General features: G+C 41.2%; 2 protein-coding genes across 4 annotated transcripts in view; one reads left to right on the top strand and one right to left on the bottom strand.

Moving 5' to 3' along the window:
- The window catches only part of ntrk1 (neurotrophic tyrosine kinase, receptor, type 1), a 51,139-nt gene extending 47,326 nt beyond the window's left edge, over window positions 1-3,813 (top strand). The window contains exons 17-18 of one of the 2 annotated variants that reach the window (XM_026185746.1): window positions 2,412-2,626; window positions 3,216-3,813. In XM_026185746.1, coding sequence (XP_026041531.1) covers window positions 2,412-2,597 — 186 coding nt within the window. In that variant the 3' untranslated portion in view covers window positions 2,598-2,626; window positions 3,216-3,813. Of the gene's footprint in view, window positions 1-2,411 lie in introns of both variants that reach the window. The other variant, XM_026185745.1, reaches the window with a different exon arrangement.
- Window positions 3,814-6,578: 2,765 nt separating this feature from the next.
- Window positions 6,579-19,312, bottom strand: part of paqr6 (progestin and adipoQ receptor family member VI) — a 30,667-nt gene continuing 17,933 nt past the window's right edge. For both annotated transcript variants that reach the window (XM_026185747.1, XM_026185748.1), the window contains exons 5-8: window positions 13,594-13,720; window positions 12,238-12,334; window positions 11,178-11,322; window positions 6,579-8,922 (exon numbers count right to left, since the gene is read on the bottom strand). In XM_026185747.1, coding sequence (XP_026041532.1) covers window positions 8,657-8,922; window positions 11,178-11,322; window positions 12,238-12,334; window positions 13,594-13,720 — 635 coding nt within the window. In that variant the 3' untranslated portion in view covers window positions 6,579-8,656. The remainder of the gene's footprint in view (window positions 8,923-11,177; window positions 11,323-12,237; window positions 12,335-13,593; window positions 13,721-19,312) is intronic.

Genomic DNA, 19,312 nt, shown 5'->3' with positions numbered 1-19,312 from the left:
CATATTTGTGAATCTGTAGATAGTGAGGTTATTGTGCTGTTTATTAAAACATATTGTCCTTGGTGCAGCACATAGATATTTGGTGGTTCAGAAAGTCTCCGTGAATGAATCTATTGCATGCTCTTTTAAGGTTTGCTTTATAAGGTTTACATTTATCTCACTCTTCAAAGGTTTTTTTGTTTGAATGTTTTTGCTATTACTAACTTTTATAAACATCAGTCTATCAGCTGTTGTATTTTTCAGGCAGTGTATACAGTTATTAAAAATAGTTTTACCAACTGCAGCATGCAGGTACACATCCATGCTGTAATACTGAATAATAGTCTTTTTCTTTATGGTCCTTTCACTATATTCAAATGTAAGTTTCTACTTTGTGGTATTTTTACTTTATTTATTTTCCAGTTATTATCACTGACTACCAAAGCATCTAACCCCCGACTCTATATATTACAAAGCATTCAATGCTCATATTTAAATATTTAAATCTGATGACAGTAACGTGTTTAAAAAAATAAAATGCAAGGATACATCTCACAGAGGAGAATCTTTCCTTTTCTCCATCAGTTGGAGTTTCAGTGCTGTGTAAATGACATGTGTGGAAAAATAGTTTCACAGCCTAACAATGACATGCCTCTGTCTTTTGTTATTATTAAAGCATCAGAGAATCCAGAGAAGTCTCTGCAAGTGATGAGGCTGAATAAATGACCTTCAGATGGCAAATATCTGAAAACCTTTGTGGGTGAACACAGTTTTTCACATCACCCACAAATGCAAGTTTAAAACACCAAGACGGATCCTTTAAGGCTGCTTTCCTTTCAGCTCAAATCCTACAGAGAGCAAACACATTTAACTTTCAGAAATACAGAAACTGATCTCCTCAGCTCACAAAAGCTTACTATGAGGTGATGCAGTTGATACGAGTTGCACTTTCAGTTGTATCTTCAATTAAATATAAGCTTTCATTGATTTAAAGCTGCATTCTGTTTGTTTTACATCCGAACTTATTTTCACATTCTGACCAAATAAAGGTCTGAAAATAGGATTTAACTTGACTCTGGCAATGAACAGCCATGTTTAATATTGTTAACAGCTCCTTACAAAGATAATAACTTCAAACATAGAGATTCCTGACGACCCTCACTGGTCAACTTTTATTAGTACGGAGTAATTCTACAGAAGGGCCTTGCATCTTTGAAGTACTAAACTTAAAAAAACAAACAGCGTGTCTTTCCAGGAACGATGCTTTGTCATCCTGGGCAATAAACCGAGCAGCATAAACATTTCATTTAGAGACTAAATGTGTGCTTGCATGCTCGAGGTTTGGAGGGAGTACCAAGGACACTTAGTGCTAGAGTTTAAAATGTTTTTAGTGCTTTTAGCACCATACAGATAATTGTTATCCTCAGCTGTATTCAGGTGAAGCCGTGACTGTCAGAGAAAGATTTTCTTGGTTTAACAAATAAAAACCAAGACCAGAGCTGCATCAGCGTTGGACAGATAAATATAAAAAGATATTATAGCTTCTGCCCTCCTCACAATGTTGACAGGTTAATTTTTTATGTGTATAAAAAAACTTCTCAGTACATGTCATCACCGCTTGTTTCTTTTTAAATAGAAACTAATAAACAAGAAACAACAACTAAACTTTGCTGTAAACAACTTCTCCCTCCTGCTTTACAGCTGTAGACTTTTGCAAACATCCACCACCTGCCCACCTCACTATTCTAATAGCATGTTATTCATTAATTCTCTAACCCCACGTTTCTTCTGAATGGGATCTGTAATGTCTGATCAGGCTGCTTTTGTTAGCTTTCTTGTTTCATGTTCAATGCTGGAAGCGAGTCGATGCAGCCAGTGGATCCACGGTGCTGATTTACAAGAAAACTGCCCTCACTGAGTGAATTACTGGTGCTAAAAGGTGATGATGCTGCGACGTCACTGTGTTGTTCTTCTGACAACAACAAATGGACCAATCACATTGTTGTGCTTTGTGTTGGATGGGTGAATGCAACACAGAACCTTCACATACAGAAGCTGGTTTCTTGTACTCAGTGTGTGAAATAAATTTAACAAACTTTACATTTTAAGTTGCATTTTGGTTCATTTTTAAAAAGGTGATCCTTTTTACAGCAGTAAGCATGTATTTAAAAAACTTTCAGGCTTTATAGCAGTCAAACTTCTCTCATTTGCAGACTTTGCTTCCTGCTCAACATTAATGACTGAAGAAAAAGGTTTTGCTCATTTTTGATGTGAAACTTTTAGATCAGACTCAGATATAAAGGACTGGTAGGCTCTAACTCCATTAGAAAGCCCATTAATAAGACGATGTGAACAGAAGCCCTGAGAACAGATTAAGAATGCGTCTTTTATTCTGGCCATTAAAAAATGTATTTTTCCCTCCTGTTCCACAGGCCATTGAATGCATCACGCAGGGACGGGAACTGGAGAGGCCACGCACCTGCCCGAAGGAGGTCTACTTGCTGATGCAGGGCTGCTGGCAGAGAGAGCCCCAGCAGAGGATGGTCATGAAGGACATCCACAGCCGTCTGCTGGCCCTGGTCAAGAACCCCCCGGTTTACTTGGATATCCTGGGCTAGAAGGGCCGAGGGCCAACCAGGCTGGGGAGGTTGGATTTTTGATTTGAGATATAAAACTTTAGTCTGTTACTCATTTAAGTTCAACTGCATTCTGCTTTTCCAGCTGTGATGCTTCGTGGGCAGTAACATCTGCTTTGACCTTTTTGGCTGCAGTTTTGCCTCATTCTAGCTCGACTTTGACCCCTTAACTGGTTACTGCCCCGTCCTTCTCTGGAAACCTGTCACATGTTTACCAAAGTGTTTAATGTTTATCTGAGGTGGGATCAGTCTGATGGAGGAGCGTGCATGGATAAAAACTAAAATAACTGCATAGGCTCTTGCTGGGAATCTACTGCCACATGGTGTCTGGAGTCCCTTCATCAGCTGAGCTGCGACACATTTTAAATGACTTTTAGCTGACGTGCTTGTGTTGGTTTAGAAAGCAAAAACTCGTTTTACAGATCTTAGTACAGCAGATAGTCATTTGTATAGTACCGTCACTGATTTTGGATAAGTTTTGATATAGAGGGTTATTAAGAAAACAAAGAAAAAAAGCTTTCATTGATGTATATAAGATAGTCACAGCCAAACTTTGTTTCTCACGTGTCAGATTGAGTGTATCATATGAATATTTTTCAGAAAAAAAAAGAAGAACAAGATGTCAGACGTTAGCAGTGAAAACGTTTCCTGGTATATCAACGACTGTGTTTACATTTAATTACTGTCAAATATGAACTTCCAAAGAGCGACTTTTCAGCCTGCGGCCGCTATTGGGACTCGCTCAGGAGCGGATTTTGGACAGATCAGCCATGTTTAACATGCTACTGTAACGACCTTCAGAATCAAAGTGCTGCAGTGAAATTTGGTAAGGGGGCAAGCTGGTGGGGAGGTGACACCCCGAGAGGTAACAGATGGGTTAAAGCGAGACTCCAGGAGGAGAAGGACAGATGGCACTGAAAGTGAAACTGGAGGTGAACCCACCACCGTAACATTTGTCATTCCACCAAATGGGGCATTGAGAGGGTGAAAGACCGGGTGTGTAAACCCCTGCGATGCCTTTAAGTGTACATACTGAGTGTATATACTCTGTATTAATGTCTAAAACAAAATATATATATATATATATATCTTCATGTATTGTTACTCCAGCACTTTGTATATTGTCTGCCCTTAAAAATAAACAAACTTGATTAAAAAAACGAGGCTGCAGTGTTCGCAGGAACATCCCTCTGCATCAGTCAATCCATCATTATCGTATGCTTCAGACTGAACAATGATTTGGACTCCTGTCTGTACTTAAAGTTAGACATCTTAACGAGGCTATTCAAGAGCCTTCTATTATTTTGACGAACTAATCAGCAACCTGCGACGTCTCCACGGGATGCTCAGCAGACGGTTATTGAAAAGGAATAATCAAGTTTCATATTGCTTTACCGCGGGCCCTCCAGCAAACAAACACCCTCCAAAACCCAACTCTCTCTTTCTCTTCATCGCTCTGCCTTGCCCCCTTCCTTCATCACCACCACCACCCTCCCTCGCTCCATCACTTCGTATGCAGAGCGCCTCCGGGGAGTGGTAATGGATTGTGAGTAATGCTATCATCCCCTTCTTTCTCTCGACCTCCTCTGGCGTACCGGGAGGGGGATGAAAAACACTTGGACCCGTGTCTGGCTCATTGTTTCTTGTAGTGTCTTACAAGCAGATTCTGGGGAGATAGGATTAGTACACTCTGTAGTACTTGTCCCTGTTATCCTTAAGGACTCCATTTGTGGTTTCAGAATGAACCTTTTTAATAAGCACTCGAGGCTCCACCTTGGTTGGATGTGGAATATGAGTATAATAAAAGCTGGAAATGAGGCCATTTTTAAAATGGAAGTCCTATTAGAGCTTTGCAGCAGGATACTTTCCTTTTCAATCTTCCACCTAGTCATATAATGCATGTATACAGGATATTGATTTCTTATGGTAATTATTTCTTCATGATAATGGTGGTGCCGATTCATTTTGGTCTACTGCTAATAATAAACCACTCAACGTGCTTTACCGTCCATCCTGCAGCGAGAGATTAGAGAACAGGAAGAGAAATGATTTAGTGAATCAAACCAAAGCAGAAGAAACCTGCACAACCTGAGAAGAAGTAATGTGAGATAATCTGCAGATTAAAAATATTCACACTTACAAATGGCTACGCACAACTATTTCACATCCCCACATTTAAAAGGTCTTATTATTATTGACCCTCAATTCAAGGCTTTTAAAAGCAAACGCATCACCTCTGTGAGGGGGGTTTGAGACTCCAACAACAACACTCAAAATACATTTTGAAGTCTGCAGATTTTCTCGTCCAGCAGCTGGTTTTTCCTGCAGACAAATGTTCCCTCTGAGCCTGCGGTTCATTTCTTTACAGATAAAGGCTGCTCAGCAGCGACGAGCACCTCAAACTTAACAGGATGTGTTTGCTGTACTGTTCTGCCCTCTGCTGGCCAGTCAGGCACACTGCTCTGATTCCAACAAACGTTGAAGTGAGGATCTGCAGTCATTCATCGAGAAAAGACAAATTGTGAATAAAGACACAGTGACCAGTTGCATATATTTAACAGATTACTGGGTAATGTGGGAAGTCCTTTTGTGTACAGTTTCCACTGTTACATTAAGTGAAATCAGATTACTGAAAAAAAAAAAAGAAAAAAGAAAAGAAAGTTTGCTTTTTGATATCACTCCATACAATAATTCCATTTATAAAAGGTTTCATTTATTACACAAATCTAGTAGAACAAAGCAGCAAATTACAAATTACACACGGCAAAGAACAAATAAGGATTTATACATTTCAAGAGTAGTTTGTGTTTTGTATCAAAAGAAAAACTTGTATAAAACATTAAAAAAAAAAAAAGGCACCAATAACTTTGCCCCTCTTTTTTAAAATTCAATGGTTCCTCCTACTCTTGTCTTTGCGCTTCTCATCACTCAACATCCATCCATAAAGTGTTTAGAAAAATGCCACAAGTGCTCACTTTTCCGGCTGTTATCGCCCTGAGGGTAACCGTGATCTGGTCTGGAGAAATCATTGATACGTTGGTCAAATAAGTGCAGATTGAAAAAAAAACAAAAAAACAACGATGACGTGAGCATGACTGAGTTTTAGAACTCTGGCACGTCTGCAAACAGTAAACGGCTGCGAATGAGTAAGATGACACGAAAATTCCCCCCAGACAAACACCAGCTCAGAAGTAAAGGCTTCCAGACAAGTCTAGTAGAATCGCATTAAGTCGGTAATGATGCAATTCCAAGAATCAAGAGGCTCAAACAGAGGAATGCTGTAAGATGACGCCTGTAGAGAAAATAAAATTGATCCACGCCTGGCAGGGGAGGAGATAAAACAAAGGAACACCGATGGCAGTGTCTGCCATGGAAAGGAAGATGTGACTTTATACTCTGCACACTGACCTCGAACACATCTTAAAAACAAGTGCTCTAATATAAATGTGTGTGTGCGCTTTGTGATTCTACACACTCGCCGCCGACATTTCTACTTCAGCGTCCGACATGGACCTGTAACACACCTCAGTCCTATAATATCACATACATTTGCCCTCTGATCAACTTCTCCACCACGAGTGTTAAAAGATGCGTGTGTAAACGGCGATGATGAAGTAATGATGATGTAAATCTGTCCCATAAAAATGCTCAACAATGGGTTTAATACAGTACAAGCACGACGAGCATCAGTGCTACAACTGAGAGGTTTAGTAACGTAAGACCCAGCTTCAATCCTGTATTATATAACAGTATTATGCGACCTTATATGTTGATTAATGACTTGTTGGATTAATGGATCTTATCAAGTTTTTTTGTGCATTATTGGGAGTAAATTTCTCTTTACACAAGTGAGAAATATCCAAAATAGCCTTTTTAAAAAAAACAAACAACAACAATAACAACAGCTGCAGCTCATTTCTTTTTCCCCCCCTTTTGTCAAAAAAAGGCTGAAAATTATTTGGGAACAAAAGAGAAAAAAAAAAGGGGGCCGCAATACAATTTATTTGCATTTGTCAGGCCCAGTTTTGGAGATATTAGCTTCTCTTAAATCTGCTGGAACCAACTGGCATTCGCCGCTTTGTGCTTGAATTACACAAAAAATATACTTTGAAAACTGAGCAGCACTGTCTCTTTCTACAAATCATAATCAAATAAATAGAGAAATTGTAGTTTTAAATTCACTTCATTTCAGTTTCAGTTAGATTTCAGAGATGATCTGCTTTCAGTTTGGTTTTTGTTAGTTTTGTTGACTCACACACGTCAACACCAAAGACTGAAACACCTGTGACAAATTTCACTGTTAAAGACTAAAATGAGAGACTTTTTAGTTTTGCAATCACTAAATATTGCTTAAATGACATTAAATAAATGTTCTTTTTTTCTCGTTTTAGTCAGTAATAACGGCCGTGGCCAGTTTTACAGGACAGTAAGAACTACTTTCTTTCAGCTACAAGCTACACCCATGATGGGAAGCGTGCATTTGTGATACTGTATAAACACCGACCTCTTCACCCCTCAGCTGAGCTCTGTTAACGAGCACCAGATGTAGAAAATAGCAGAAAGAAAATAGTTCCTGTGTGAAACGTTTTGCAGGGGCGTGATTTCTAGAAAGAGACAATTACAGCTGAGTTATTTCTGAGCACAACGAGGCAAATATGAAGTCAGTTTATCAAGACAAGGCAGAGAACTTTTCAGCAGATATCTCCAAAACTGCGAAGCTCACACAAAACCAATCTAGATGGTCCTGCAAAGTGCAGTTTAGAGTCCCAATAATGGTCAAAACTACTTGATAAGATGGGCCTTCTTTTCAGTGTTATTGTTAGCTCACCTATCTGATACAAAAACAAAACAAAAAATAAACTGTCTTCCTTTCCGTTAATGCAGCTACAACAAGCAATAAATATTCTATAAATAGAAGAGTGGTAAATGGTCACAAGATACCTAAAGTATAGGAAAGGTTAATAGTTTGCAAAGTCCACCAGATACTGCAACAACACAAAGCTCCCACATTAATATCATCCCAGGCTATGGCTAGCTAACTATACATCTCTCCTCCCTCCATTCCTCTTAATTCAACCAGTAGTTATTATAAACCACACATGCTGGAAATTTTACAAACTGGTTTTATTTATGTATTTATTTTTTGCTTGTAATTTTAAGTGCTTTTCCCCGCTTTACCTGATAGTTCAGAGTGGATCTTATGAGACGTGATGGAAAGGTAAAAATGGTGCCATTTGCTCAGAACATAAAATTGTTGAAGACCTTCAGGGGGCATGAGGCCACTATAGTGTTGCCATGGGAACACCAAATGGTTATAAAAATGGTACCTGTCTTTTAATCACCGCAGCACTGTAACCTGTGGCAGATTGTAGGGTTCATAATAAAGGCAGGCAATCAGAAAGAGAACCACACTGGTCTGCAAATCAATGCCAGTCAGAGTGGAATCAATAGGTAGATATATAAGAGCCGGCAATCCAGTCTGCATCACCTTATGAAGAGGTGAACATGTGTTGTCCATGCTGCTTTAACGCACAGGACAACTTCACTGACCAATGTGTCCAGTTACAGAGAATATTTCAATAATCACTGAATAACAGAAACAGAGTTTCTGACGCTGTTAATTAAAAAAAAGAATCCCTGCAAATTGTGACATTGTTTCCAGTTTGAAGCTTGTAGTGATCCACTGCAAACAGGCACTTAGGTGTCGTGTTACCACAGCTTGCTTCCTTCAACCCAGAGCCTTTTTCATATAAGTCAGCAATGAGAAGCATAAAAACAAACAATCATTGGTAGATGTGTTTTCAGCCTCACTTCCATTAACACCAGAAAAAGGCTTTGATAACAGTGTCTGGGTCCTCAGCTTCTGCGTAAACACACGAACACGTCAGACGTGCAACGCTGCCGGGACATGGAATATAAAGTGAGAAACTAAAGGTGTTAAACAAGCACTACTGTCAACTGTAGTTGCTGAGACAGACAAACCACTGAACCTTTCCTTTGGAAAGCGAATCAGCTTTTATGAGGCGGAAAACGCCCCGCCCTCACTGCTCCTTGCACCCGCAGGTGGATGAGTGTGGCTGGTTGGGGCTGCGGCACGGTTTCCAGAGCAGCGGGGCGCTGAAAATGCCGATTATTCCGAGGTTGATGGCGAGGCTGATGGCGAGTGCCCCGATGGTCCCAAGAAAAGATGGCATCATTCCGTGGTTCAGGAGCCACGTCCTCCGCGATGTCATGTCTGCGATCACACCCTCCATCTGGAAGTGGGACCCCACCACAGCGCTGACGTGGAAGAGCTGGTGGCTGTGGCCTTTGGGAAGGAAAGATGAAACAAAAACAGTCGAGTCAAGTCGCCGAACTGAATGGGCGAGTCCAACAGTAAAACTATGGCGTCGCTACTATCCAGAGCAGCTTTGAATTATTCACAGTTTAAAGTAATCCTCGTTTGCTTAGACTGGGTTTTTGATGTGGTTTGAAGCTTTGTGTCTGTGAAGGTTCTCAGTCATCCAGGTCATTGTACTCAAAGGAGCTTGCAAAGAAAAGCGTCTGGAATTCTTTAAGTTACTTGAAGACGTTTCACCTCTCATTTGAGAAGCTTCTTCAGTTCTAAGGTCAAATGGTGGAGAGTCCCAGATTTAAACTCTCCACCATTTGACCTTAGAACTGAAGAAGCTTCTCAGATGAGAGGTGAAACGTCTTCAAGTAACTTAAAGAAGTCCAGACACTTTTCTTTGCAAGCTCCTTTGATGTTTGAACCTTTGACTAAACCATCTCGTGATTCATAGGGTTACAGTCCTGTCAACAAAGCCATCATAAAGCTGTATGATACACTGTCCTAAGCCGGGAATGATAACACTCCACATATTAGAGAAAAGAAGAAGCAGGAATAAGGCTATCCTCTGAGGACCGGGAGGCAATGTGCAATTTTCAATAGTCCTTAAATAACTCTGCTGTGAACATTGTTGAAATATTTGATACTTTATTTCACTCGTCGTTGAGTCCTAAAGGGATGCACGCTCCAAGTGTTGGAGATGGTGTGGATCATCAGGAGCTTATGTTTTGGAGACGCTTAACACACAAAACACTGAATATATCATTTAAGACATTTAAGAGTTTGTACCTAAAACACTTCCGTGCCATGAAGCTGAGGAGAGATACAAAACTTCTTAGACTGCCAGTAAAAAAAGTGTATAACCAGTAAATTCAGCACCACCCTCAGCTGATGGAGCTCTACAGGAAATATTTCTTTCAACAAAGGAATGATGGACTGGAATAACTGGAATTTCTTTTTTTTGTATTCGAAAAGTTGGGAAAGACCCTTTTTTAATATCTAAGCACTCAAAGGAGCTTGCAAAGAAAAGCGTCTGGACTTCTTTAAGTTGCTTGAAGACGTTTCACCTCTCATCCGAGAAGCTTCTTCAGTTCTAAGGTCAAATGGTGGAGAGTCCCAGATATAAACCTAGTGGGAGTGACCCCCCACAGAGGGACAAAAGGACCCCCTGATGATCCTCTAATCGCCTGAGCCAAGGTGTGAAACTGGGCGTGGGTCCCAATCAGCCAGAGTTTCGGGTGTGTTCATTGTGAAACCTGGCCCCACCTTATCATGGGCCTGAGGTCAGATGGCCCAGGATGTGAGTGGGCGTTAAGGCGTCTGGGAAGGGATCTCAAAACTGGATTATAGATGGCAGAGAGTTGGTGTCGTAAACCCCGCCTCTGTTCAAAGATGGTCGCTCACAGTGGACATAGATGGCTTCTTTCACTCCTCTTTCAAACCATCTGTCCTCTCTGTCCAAAATGTGAACATTGGCCCTCTGTGGGGGGGGTCACTCCCACTAGGTTTATATCTGGGACTCTCCACCATTTGACCTTAGAACTGAAGAAGCTTCTCGGATGAGAGGTGAAACGTCTTCAAGCAACTTAAAGAAGTCCAGACGCTTTTCTTTGCAAGCTCCTTTGACTACGATGACCTGGATGACTGAGAACCTTCACAGAAATATCTAAGCACCATTTCCTAATAAACAAATCTTTAAAAATCTCTTCTTTTCAAAGATTAACAAATGCAGCAGCTTTTTGTCCGCCTTCAGAGGCGTTTGAAACAATGACACTTGTGTGAAACCTCACCAGAGAAAACAAAACAATCCACCGAGCAAAGAAAGGTTTGCGCAGGTTTACACACCATCATTCCAAAGCCTGTTTGATATCGAGCCATTATTTAGCGGCAATTGTGCAGCAACCAGCAGGGAAAACATTCAAAAACAAGCAAAGACAATAGAAGGCAAATGTAAGCGTTGCAGTCCCACACGGAGGCCAAACTAAAGAACACGGTGCTTAGAGAATAACGCTGACCCTCCCAAAGGCCTTTCCCAAACTATTGTTCATAAACTTACATGTATTCATATCTTGGAGCGAACTCAATGAAAACAGAGGCTTCTAAAACTTCAAAAGCTTTTGTACGTGCACTTGAATTTGAATGAGACTCATTTGGTTATTTTTCTTCGTCTTTTAACTGGCATTAAGTTTCGAAAGTGTGTTCCAAGCTGTACTGAGCGCCACCAAAGGACGTACCGAAGTAGTCGAAGCACCCCGGGGCCAGTCTCTCCGGGAGGTGGGCGGTAAACAGAAAACAAGTGAGGAAGGCGAAGAGGAGGTGGTAACAGTGATTGGACAAGGCGCCGGTTGGACTGCAGCTTCCACCGCAGCACAGAAGAATCTAAACACAGGGGGAAAAAACCGATTCTATTATTGGATTAAACACAGATTAACACTGATTGTCGGAGCATTACTGACCCAGACAGAAAAGTGACTTGCATAATGCACAAACTAATGAGGAATAGTGTAGTGATTAGGGGAATTAACTGATGGCAAACATTTGTATTAGATAAACAAAGGAAATCAGATTCTGGGATAGTGAGCCAAAGTCCGATTACATTATTAAAGAGTGGCACTTATCAGCGTTTATGTAATGACACAAACAAACAGACCAACACAAGCTGTGGCTTTTGAAAAAGATACTTGTTCAGAGTGGAAATTAAAGGTCAAATTAAGTAAGAGAAGAATGCAATTATGCAAGTGTATTATACGCCACTTTCTTCCTTTCAGATGTCGGAGCAAACTCTGTGAACTCAATTACTCAGCAGCTTGATATAGAGAAGAATCTACTGCCTCCAGATATATACAGAAACGACAAACACATCACACAGTCTGCAACTCCCACTCTGTGGTTTTCCTCCAATTTCCAGCTCCTTTGTAGTGTCAAAGAAATAAAATAAAACCTTCACGAGATGAAAAAGATGAGAATCTTCCAATATAACCCCCCCCTCTCTTTTTTCACTGGTGCCAGGCCTAAAAATGAAACAGGAGGAAAGCACAGACCAGCAGAGCGAACAGGACCAGCCTTTCATATCGATCATTAATTAATAAAAGGAATCATCACCTTTGTGTATGGTGCTATGGTATAACCGAGTACGAGTTGAGCTGATGAGTAAAAGAAGACTATATATTTGTTGATTTTATAAAACATCTGAACACAGAAATGCTGTAGAAAGTCAGAAACAGTGAAAGTCTGTGAGCTGAGAGAGTGTGAGCACCATCACTTCACTTTTCGGTCTCCTTTAACGTGACTTACCCTGTAAACCAGAGGGACGGTGTCAAAAATAAATGGGACGACAAATGCTATGGTCCGAAGGGCTTTACTTCTCTTTGGGAACTGCAACTCCAGGAACCTGCGGAGGCCAGCAGAGGGCAGCGATCATTTCACTTTGTCATCTCCTCGCCTTTCAAAGTAGCGCGTGTCAGCCCAACTTGTCGAGAAGCTAATGTAAGCCCTACAGCTATGCAAGAGTAAGTCCCTCTAATCATATTACTCCTTGGCTTTGGTGCACCCTGCGTTCACGACACTGAAAGAATACAGAAATCAAATACTGTTGCAGATTAGGATCAGGCCGTTTACATTTGACTTAAAAGACACCAAAGCGCTGAGGATGCAAAATGGGGGAGGGTCACTTGCTCAGTGTGACCCTTCTGAAGTTTGTCCTGATAAAGTTCAGGAGTTTTGGACACGGTTCACTAAAATATTTGTAGTATTTAACCAATGCAAACTCCATGCAGATGCAGTATTTGTCAGTATGAGAGGAAGACAACCTAAGTAAACTAAACTATTCTCATTATAGACTCTTCTCATAAGATGAAAGCCCAAGGGGGAGCTCTCCCTTCAAGCACGCACTGTTGAGCTGACAGGAGTACCAGCCTTAAAAGTCCTATAAACTATTCTGAATTCTAAATATTTGGCTTTTGCAGGTGGTTCCTTAGCTGGGCCGCAGGCATGGACGACTTCTATTTTGCTTTGTTACTGTACACAGGATAGATCACTGAATTTCCTGAAATACCTCTTTCTTTAAACATACCAGTACACTACACATGAAAAAAAACGGAGTTAAGGCAAACTGTTGGTGCAAGGAAGGTGTCGAGGGCAAGCCTACACTTGAAGCCACTGTGGTGTTCGCCATAGTCACAGTCCAATAACTCCAGCTGTACTTATCTTGTCCATTTAACAACTTTATTGGATTCCATCGTTTGTATTTGTTGTTCAACAGTACTTAGTATCCAACGTCATTTTACATAAAATCACACAAACGGTTTGATCCTTCCGACCAACAACACCTGACGCTAAGTACATGTGTCTACCTTAAATACAGTCCCATAAACACACCATGCTGTAAAAACACTAAAAGTGACCCTCAGCAGCACACATAAGGTAACAACACACAAAAAAAATGGCTGCTACAGGAGGAGCAAACAATTATTTGGAAATCTATTGTTCCACAGAAGTGAGCTACATTCAGTCAAACTCTGACATCCAAGTTTTTAAACTCACAAGGCTTATTTACCTTGATTTGTGCACGACTGTAAGATGCAGGATGCTCAAAGTTGAATTTTCTAAGCAAGCCTGAGGACAGAGAGGATGTAAACATCAGCTTCTTACCTGGAATAGCAGGACAGGCTGGTACAGAACACCGTGTTTCCGATGGCAATGGGAACAAAATGCTGATGAAGCCAAGTGTTTACCCAACACTCTGGCATGACGTAGTATCCGTAGCTTATGGCACATCCTGATTTAAAACAGGAAATTAAAAATATTTATTACATCAACTGACCCGAGAGAAGCCTGAACAACTAACAGCTGATAAATAAACATATTTCATTCTGACTGCAGGACAATAATGTCAGACAAAGAATTTCAGCTACAGAAACTGAGACAGTGAAACTTTTATTTTAAATATGTTGTTATTAATCCTCAAAATACCTGTGACGTTTCCCCCCCCCCCCCCCCCCAAAATTCAAGAATAGATTCAAAGCACACAAAAAAATTGAAAGCAGCAACTTTATGCTACAGTGTCTTAAAAAACAAACAAACAAACAAAAAAAAAAACAAACAAAAAAAAAAACAATGGGGGGGTCACCAAAGAAAGAAAATTAGCATTTTACAAATAGTTTTTTTATTAATTAATATTACACTGGTGACTTCTACTTAAAAAAAAAAAAAAAGATCAAAGCAGAAAGGGAAGCATGTCATAGAGATCTTTGAAACTAAATGAGGCTGTTAACTAAAATCAAAGACTCTTATATGAAGCAGAAAAACAGTGCATAATATACGTGGGACTTGTAACCCAAATAAGTAGCTCTGATGTTTCTCTCTGGAGAAACGCCACAATCAAAGCTCTACCTGCGACCACCGAGTGTGCGCTGTGTTCTTTTTGTCCTGCAGTGACACCGCCTGCTGATCTTATTCCTGAGATGGACTTTTGAGCATTTTAAACTGGGTAAATCTTGGCCCTAAGAAGCTTTGTGGTAGATTACTAGTGAGCCAGCCATGGGCCAACCCCCCCCCAAAAAACCAGGACTTCTAAGAGGGCCTCAGTTAATGTTTAACTGCTGGTTTGGCTGGTGGGATTCTATATATGTTACAGAGATCTCATATACACACATATACACATATATATATACACATATATACTAGGGGTGCAACAATACACAAAATTCACGGTTCGGTTCGGTTCAATACTTTGGTGTCACGGTTCGATATTTTTTCGATATAAAAAAATGTTCATGCCTTTTTAATTTGTCATTTATTAAATTTTCACGGCACATTCCGCACCACATCTCTGTGCGTTCATCATTTGTATGAAGCCAGCTCACCTCCTGCAACTACTTTTCCGAGAATACGCGCTTCTTTTGTGGTTCGGACTCCTGACATTTCTTTGGAATTGGAGGAACATCACAGTAATTGCTTAAAGGAGCTTCTTCAACATCTGTAAGAGTTCTAAACAACTGTCTGTCCTCCTCCTGAAAATCTTATGTATGCAAACACGCGTTGCAACTTCTTATCTTGTGCCCGTTTTTTATTTTGACAGCGAATGCACACCTGCGGACCACTTATGTGCAGCCCTGGTTATTTCGCTCGTCATATTGCAGCCACAGAAATTCTTTTGTCCATGAAACCATAAAGCTGCACTTTCTTTTTGCCTTATAGTCTGATTTGTCATAACTTTTCCGTTTTGTGGTAAGTTTTTCTTTGGCTGTCACTTCTTCACCCTGACCTGTCTTATTTGGCTCAGCAGAACTAAAATATTGTGGCGAGCTCAGACAAGGAGGAGACGGAGGTATCGTTTGGTCTTGCTTCCCGTGAGCTAGCCAGGGAGCACAGCCGTTTATTGACATCTGCAGAAGAACACTGCCGCTAGCTAACTGCTCAGCGCGGCAACAGCACAGCAACAACAACACCACCACCACCACACAGGGCGCCCTCTGACCCCGGAAGGACACACCGTCGCAGCGAGAGGGCGTCACCCGTCACTATGGCAACATAAACAAAACATAACTGTACAAACAGAACCCCGAACAGCCCTGACCCGCTACATAGCCCCCACCTAAGGGGTCAGTCGTCCCCGACGACCCCATTACCGCACACAAAGTCCTGCAAATGTCCAGGTGCCTTCTTTTGGCGCACCGGCCGGTCACGACCGGCGGGGTAAAAGTCACTCGGGTCAGAACATGGGGTGCCACCATCATCCCACTTCTGACACCAATGTGGCGAGCTCAGACAAGGAGGAGACGGAGGTATCGTTTGGTCTTGCGTCCCGTGAGCTAGCCAGGGAGCACAGCCGTTTATTGACATCTGCAGAAGAACACTGCCGCTAGCTAACTGCTCAGCGCGGCAACAGCACAGCAACAACAACACCACACAGGGCGCCCTCTGACCCCGGAAGGACACACCGTCGCAGCGAGAGGGCGTCACCCGTCACTATGGCAACATAAACAAAACATAACTGTACAAACAGAACCCCGAACAGCCCTGATCCGCTACAATATATATCCTGCTGCTTTTACACACGCACTCACATAATGCTCAGCGATTCTCTGCGCGATCAACCTCTCACATGTTTAAGCTGCGGGAGATTTCACTTGTCATGTTTGCATAGTAAGCTAACGATTGATGAGACAAAGTCAGAGGAATTGGTGCGCAAATTATCATCACTCACAGATCAGTGCTGTCGCTCTCCATACACAGTTCGCGCGATTGCAAAGTGAAAGCAAAAAAACAAGTGCAAATTCAAACGCGATTTCAATATGTCACATATTGGCAGTGGCTAACCGATGCCAATGACATAATTACCCAGCTACATTTCTGAAAGAATGCAAAAGCATTGACATATATTTTTCCTTCCTACAATAGCCCGACGGCCCGTCTGAAAAAAAAATCGCTAGCCCCAGGACGTCGGGCTAGCGATATTGCAAGCCCTGTATCTGATTGAGGAATCACTCATCTTTGGAAAAGAGAGTTTATTACAGAGAAATGCCTCTTTCCAAAATAAAAGCTATACTATCCGCTTCTTCTGGGCTATATTCTCAGCAGCATAAGGAGAATCATGTGCTAACAGCTGTCTAAATGACTCGGCTAAAGTTAGTAGCATGCTTGTTGTTTTTGTCTTTGCACTAGGATGATGTAAATGTGCAGTCATATTCGTTGTGTTCCCACTAGTGCTTTCAGGTTAATCTCGTTGAAATGACCTTAACGCCACAACACGGCAAATCTCCGTTAACGAGCTACCGCCGATCGCCCCGTGCATGGGGCTAGACGGCCAACACGTTAACGAGCTAACTGCGCTAACACACTAGTTCCCACCCATGTAATTGAGCATTGCATGGCACATCCACCATACTGTTTTACTTTAGTCCATGACGCGCTTACCTTCAGGGTCATACGTCACATGAAAACCAAAATAATTCCAAACGCCAGATCTGAATGAGAGTGGGGGAGGTCCATGTTGCAAGGAGAGCTTAACTTCTGTCTCACTAGCTTGCCCTGCGCTCTTCCTTCTGACTATGCTGTCTGTGTTGAGCGCTCAGTGGATCTGCGCTCGACAGTGCAGCCTAGGCGGAGTAGTCGAACGCAGATTCACTGAGCGCTCAACACAGACAGCATCGTCAGAAGGAAAGTTGATAAAATAAATTACAAATGTTGTATTGGTCGATACATATGCGTACCGAACCGAAAGCACTGTATCGAACGGTTTTTCATAAATTATTTTTTTAAGTTAATTTGAATATACTATATATTTATTAAAAATAAGGTGAAATATTTGATGCTTTTGAGTTTTAATTTTTATGTAAATGGATCGTTTCTCATTATCTTAGATTCATATAAAATTTCCGAAGACCAATGAAAATGTTAAACTTCTGAAAATGATGTTCATTTATACTCTCAAACGCCTGATATATTTACAACTAATGCATGAAGAATACAATATTATATTTTTTTGATCTGCTCTAGTATGTGCTCACCCTCAAATATGCAGGCAGGCGGTGGGGAAAGAGTTTGCAAATGAACAGCTGCGCAACAAGCAAACCTTCCTTAAAAAACAGGAATGTTCAGTTCCCTCTTTGTGGAAGTTCCTTGTAAAAGCAGGTGCATGCGGGAGGGAAATACTATTCATAGGAGAGCTGGTTATGAAATCAAGCAAATACTGGAGCCATAAAACCCAATCCATCTTTCAGGACAGTGGCAGAAAGGAGAGTAACATTGTTTCCATGTGCTTTGAGTGTGAGGCATGTCTGATTTCCATATAATCTCAAAGGCTAACACAAGCAAAAATGCTTTGAATATTACTGTGGAACGGAACTTACCATGCAAACAGTTTAGAGGAGAAAGAAAGCAACGTTTCATCTCTTAGTATAGGACGCATGCACTATTATGGATAGACCTTAATAAAGGAGCAGTCATCCTTAATGAGATGCATGATGGTTGATCAGCCTGTTAAATGTGTTTCATAAAACAGAACCACCTCAAACTGTTTGACTTTACTGTGGTTTGGAGTGTTTCAAACACCTCGGCCTTTACCCGTTAAATCTAAATTATTCTGTGTGTTATATTTTAAACTGTTTTCTTAAGGTGGCATCTACAACCATTTATTTATTTACCAGGAGATGAAGAGACTGAGGAGACTGTCTATAAACAAACCTCTTTCCTTCACGTAGTTCAAAGATGGAAAAGATAAAGAGATGAAATTCTGAGCATTACGTTGTTTCCTCCGTTGATATTTGGTTACCTAGTAACGCTATCACGCGCTAAAGAAACAAAATACACCCCCAGACATTAAACACCGCTGTGGCATCAGGACTTTTGCATTCAACCCCCCCCCCCCGTGCACAAAGATTTACTACCTACAACCAGCCTGGATAGAGCTCACCTCCAAATGCTCATCCTGCTGCTTCTTCTCTGCTCAGAAAGAAGACTTTGTCTCGGGTGGCATGACCCAAGAAGTAACGTAGCTTTAGCTTACTGTAACTCAGACAACTCAAACTGAGACAGGATGACACAAAACCATGTGACACATTAATCTAAAGTGAAATCTCATGATATTTCTTGCTGCGTGTAGCTGCTCCCTAAGCTGAAAAATAACTCATGAAGACCATAGCTCGCTATAGCAAGTATCTGGTATCAATTCTAGGTGACTTCCTTGATGAGTCATTACAGTCACAAGATTTTCAGAAAACTTGACCTCTGACCAAACTTCTTCTGTTCACAAAGGTGAGTGTCCACACTGACCACCCGCCTCCCACCCAAGCAGGATGATGACAATGCCCCATCAACTTTTCACAGCTGATGGGTAAAAAGGATGCGACAGCTCAGAACGTCTCCCAGAAACAAACAAACAAAAAAAATTGGGACAAAATAATCTTCTTATAATCCACAACTACTTCAAAGTTAACATTTTCATTCTGCTTTTTACACAGATCTGCTAAGTAGTTACTTATTTTATATATACATTTTTGTTGTCTTCTCTAGTGTTGTTTTTTTTTACCTTGGCCATCTGTTTTTATCTAACAAAGGCAGACGGGGAGGTAACAGAGCTGAACTGATGTCTGTATAAGAAGCAAAGCCAATATCACAGAGTGATGACACTGTAGTGTTAGACTTCACATCCCTCTGATTCTGCGGTGCTGGCGTGCTTCTTAAAAATGACACACTGTGTCCCCTTGGGACTGTTCAGGGAAACAATCAAAATAGAGTGTCATAAAGAGTGATCTCAGAGGAGTGTGAAAAGAGCTACCGACTCCTCTTTATGATTTCAAGATCGTCCTGTTTCTTGGTAATGTACAATAACATCAAAAATGCTTTTAGGCCTCCACCACCGGGGGTT

The sequence above is a fragment of the Astatotilapia calliptera genome, chromosome 11, assembly GCF_900246225.1.
Source record: "Astatotilapia calliptera chromosome 11, fAstCal1.2, whole genome shotgun sequence".
NCBI classification, from domain to species: Eukaryota; Metazoa; Chordata; class Actinopteri; order Cichliformes; family Cichlidae; genus Astatotilapia; species Astatotilapia calliptera.
This window is presented reverse-complemented; position numbering and strand designations above follow the sequence as displayed.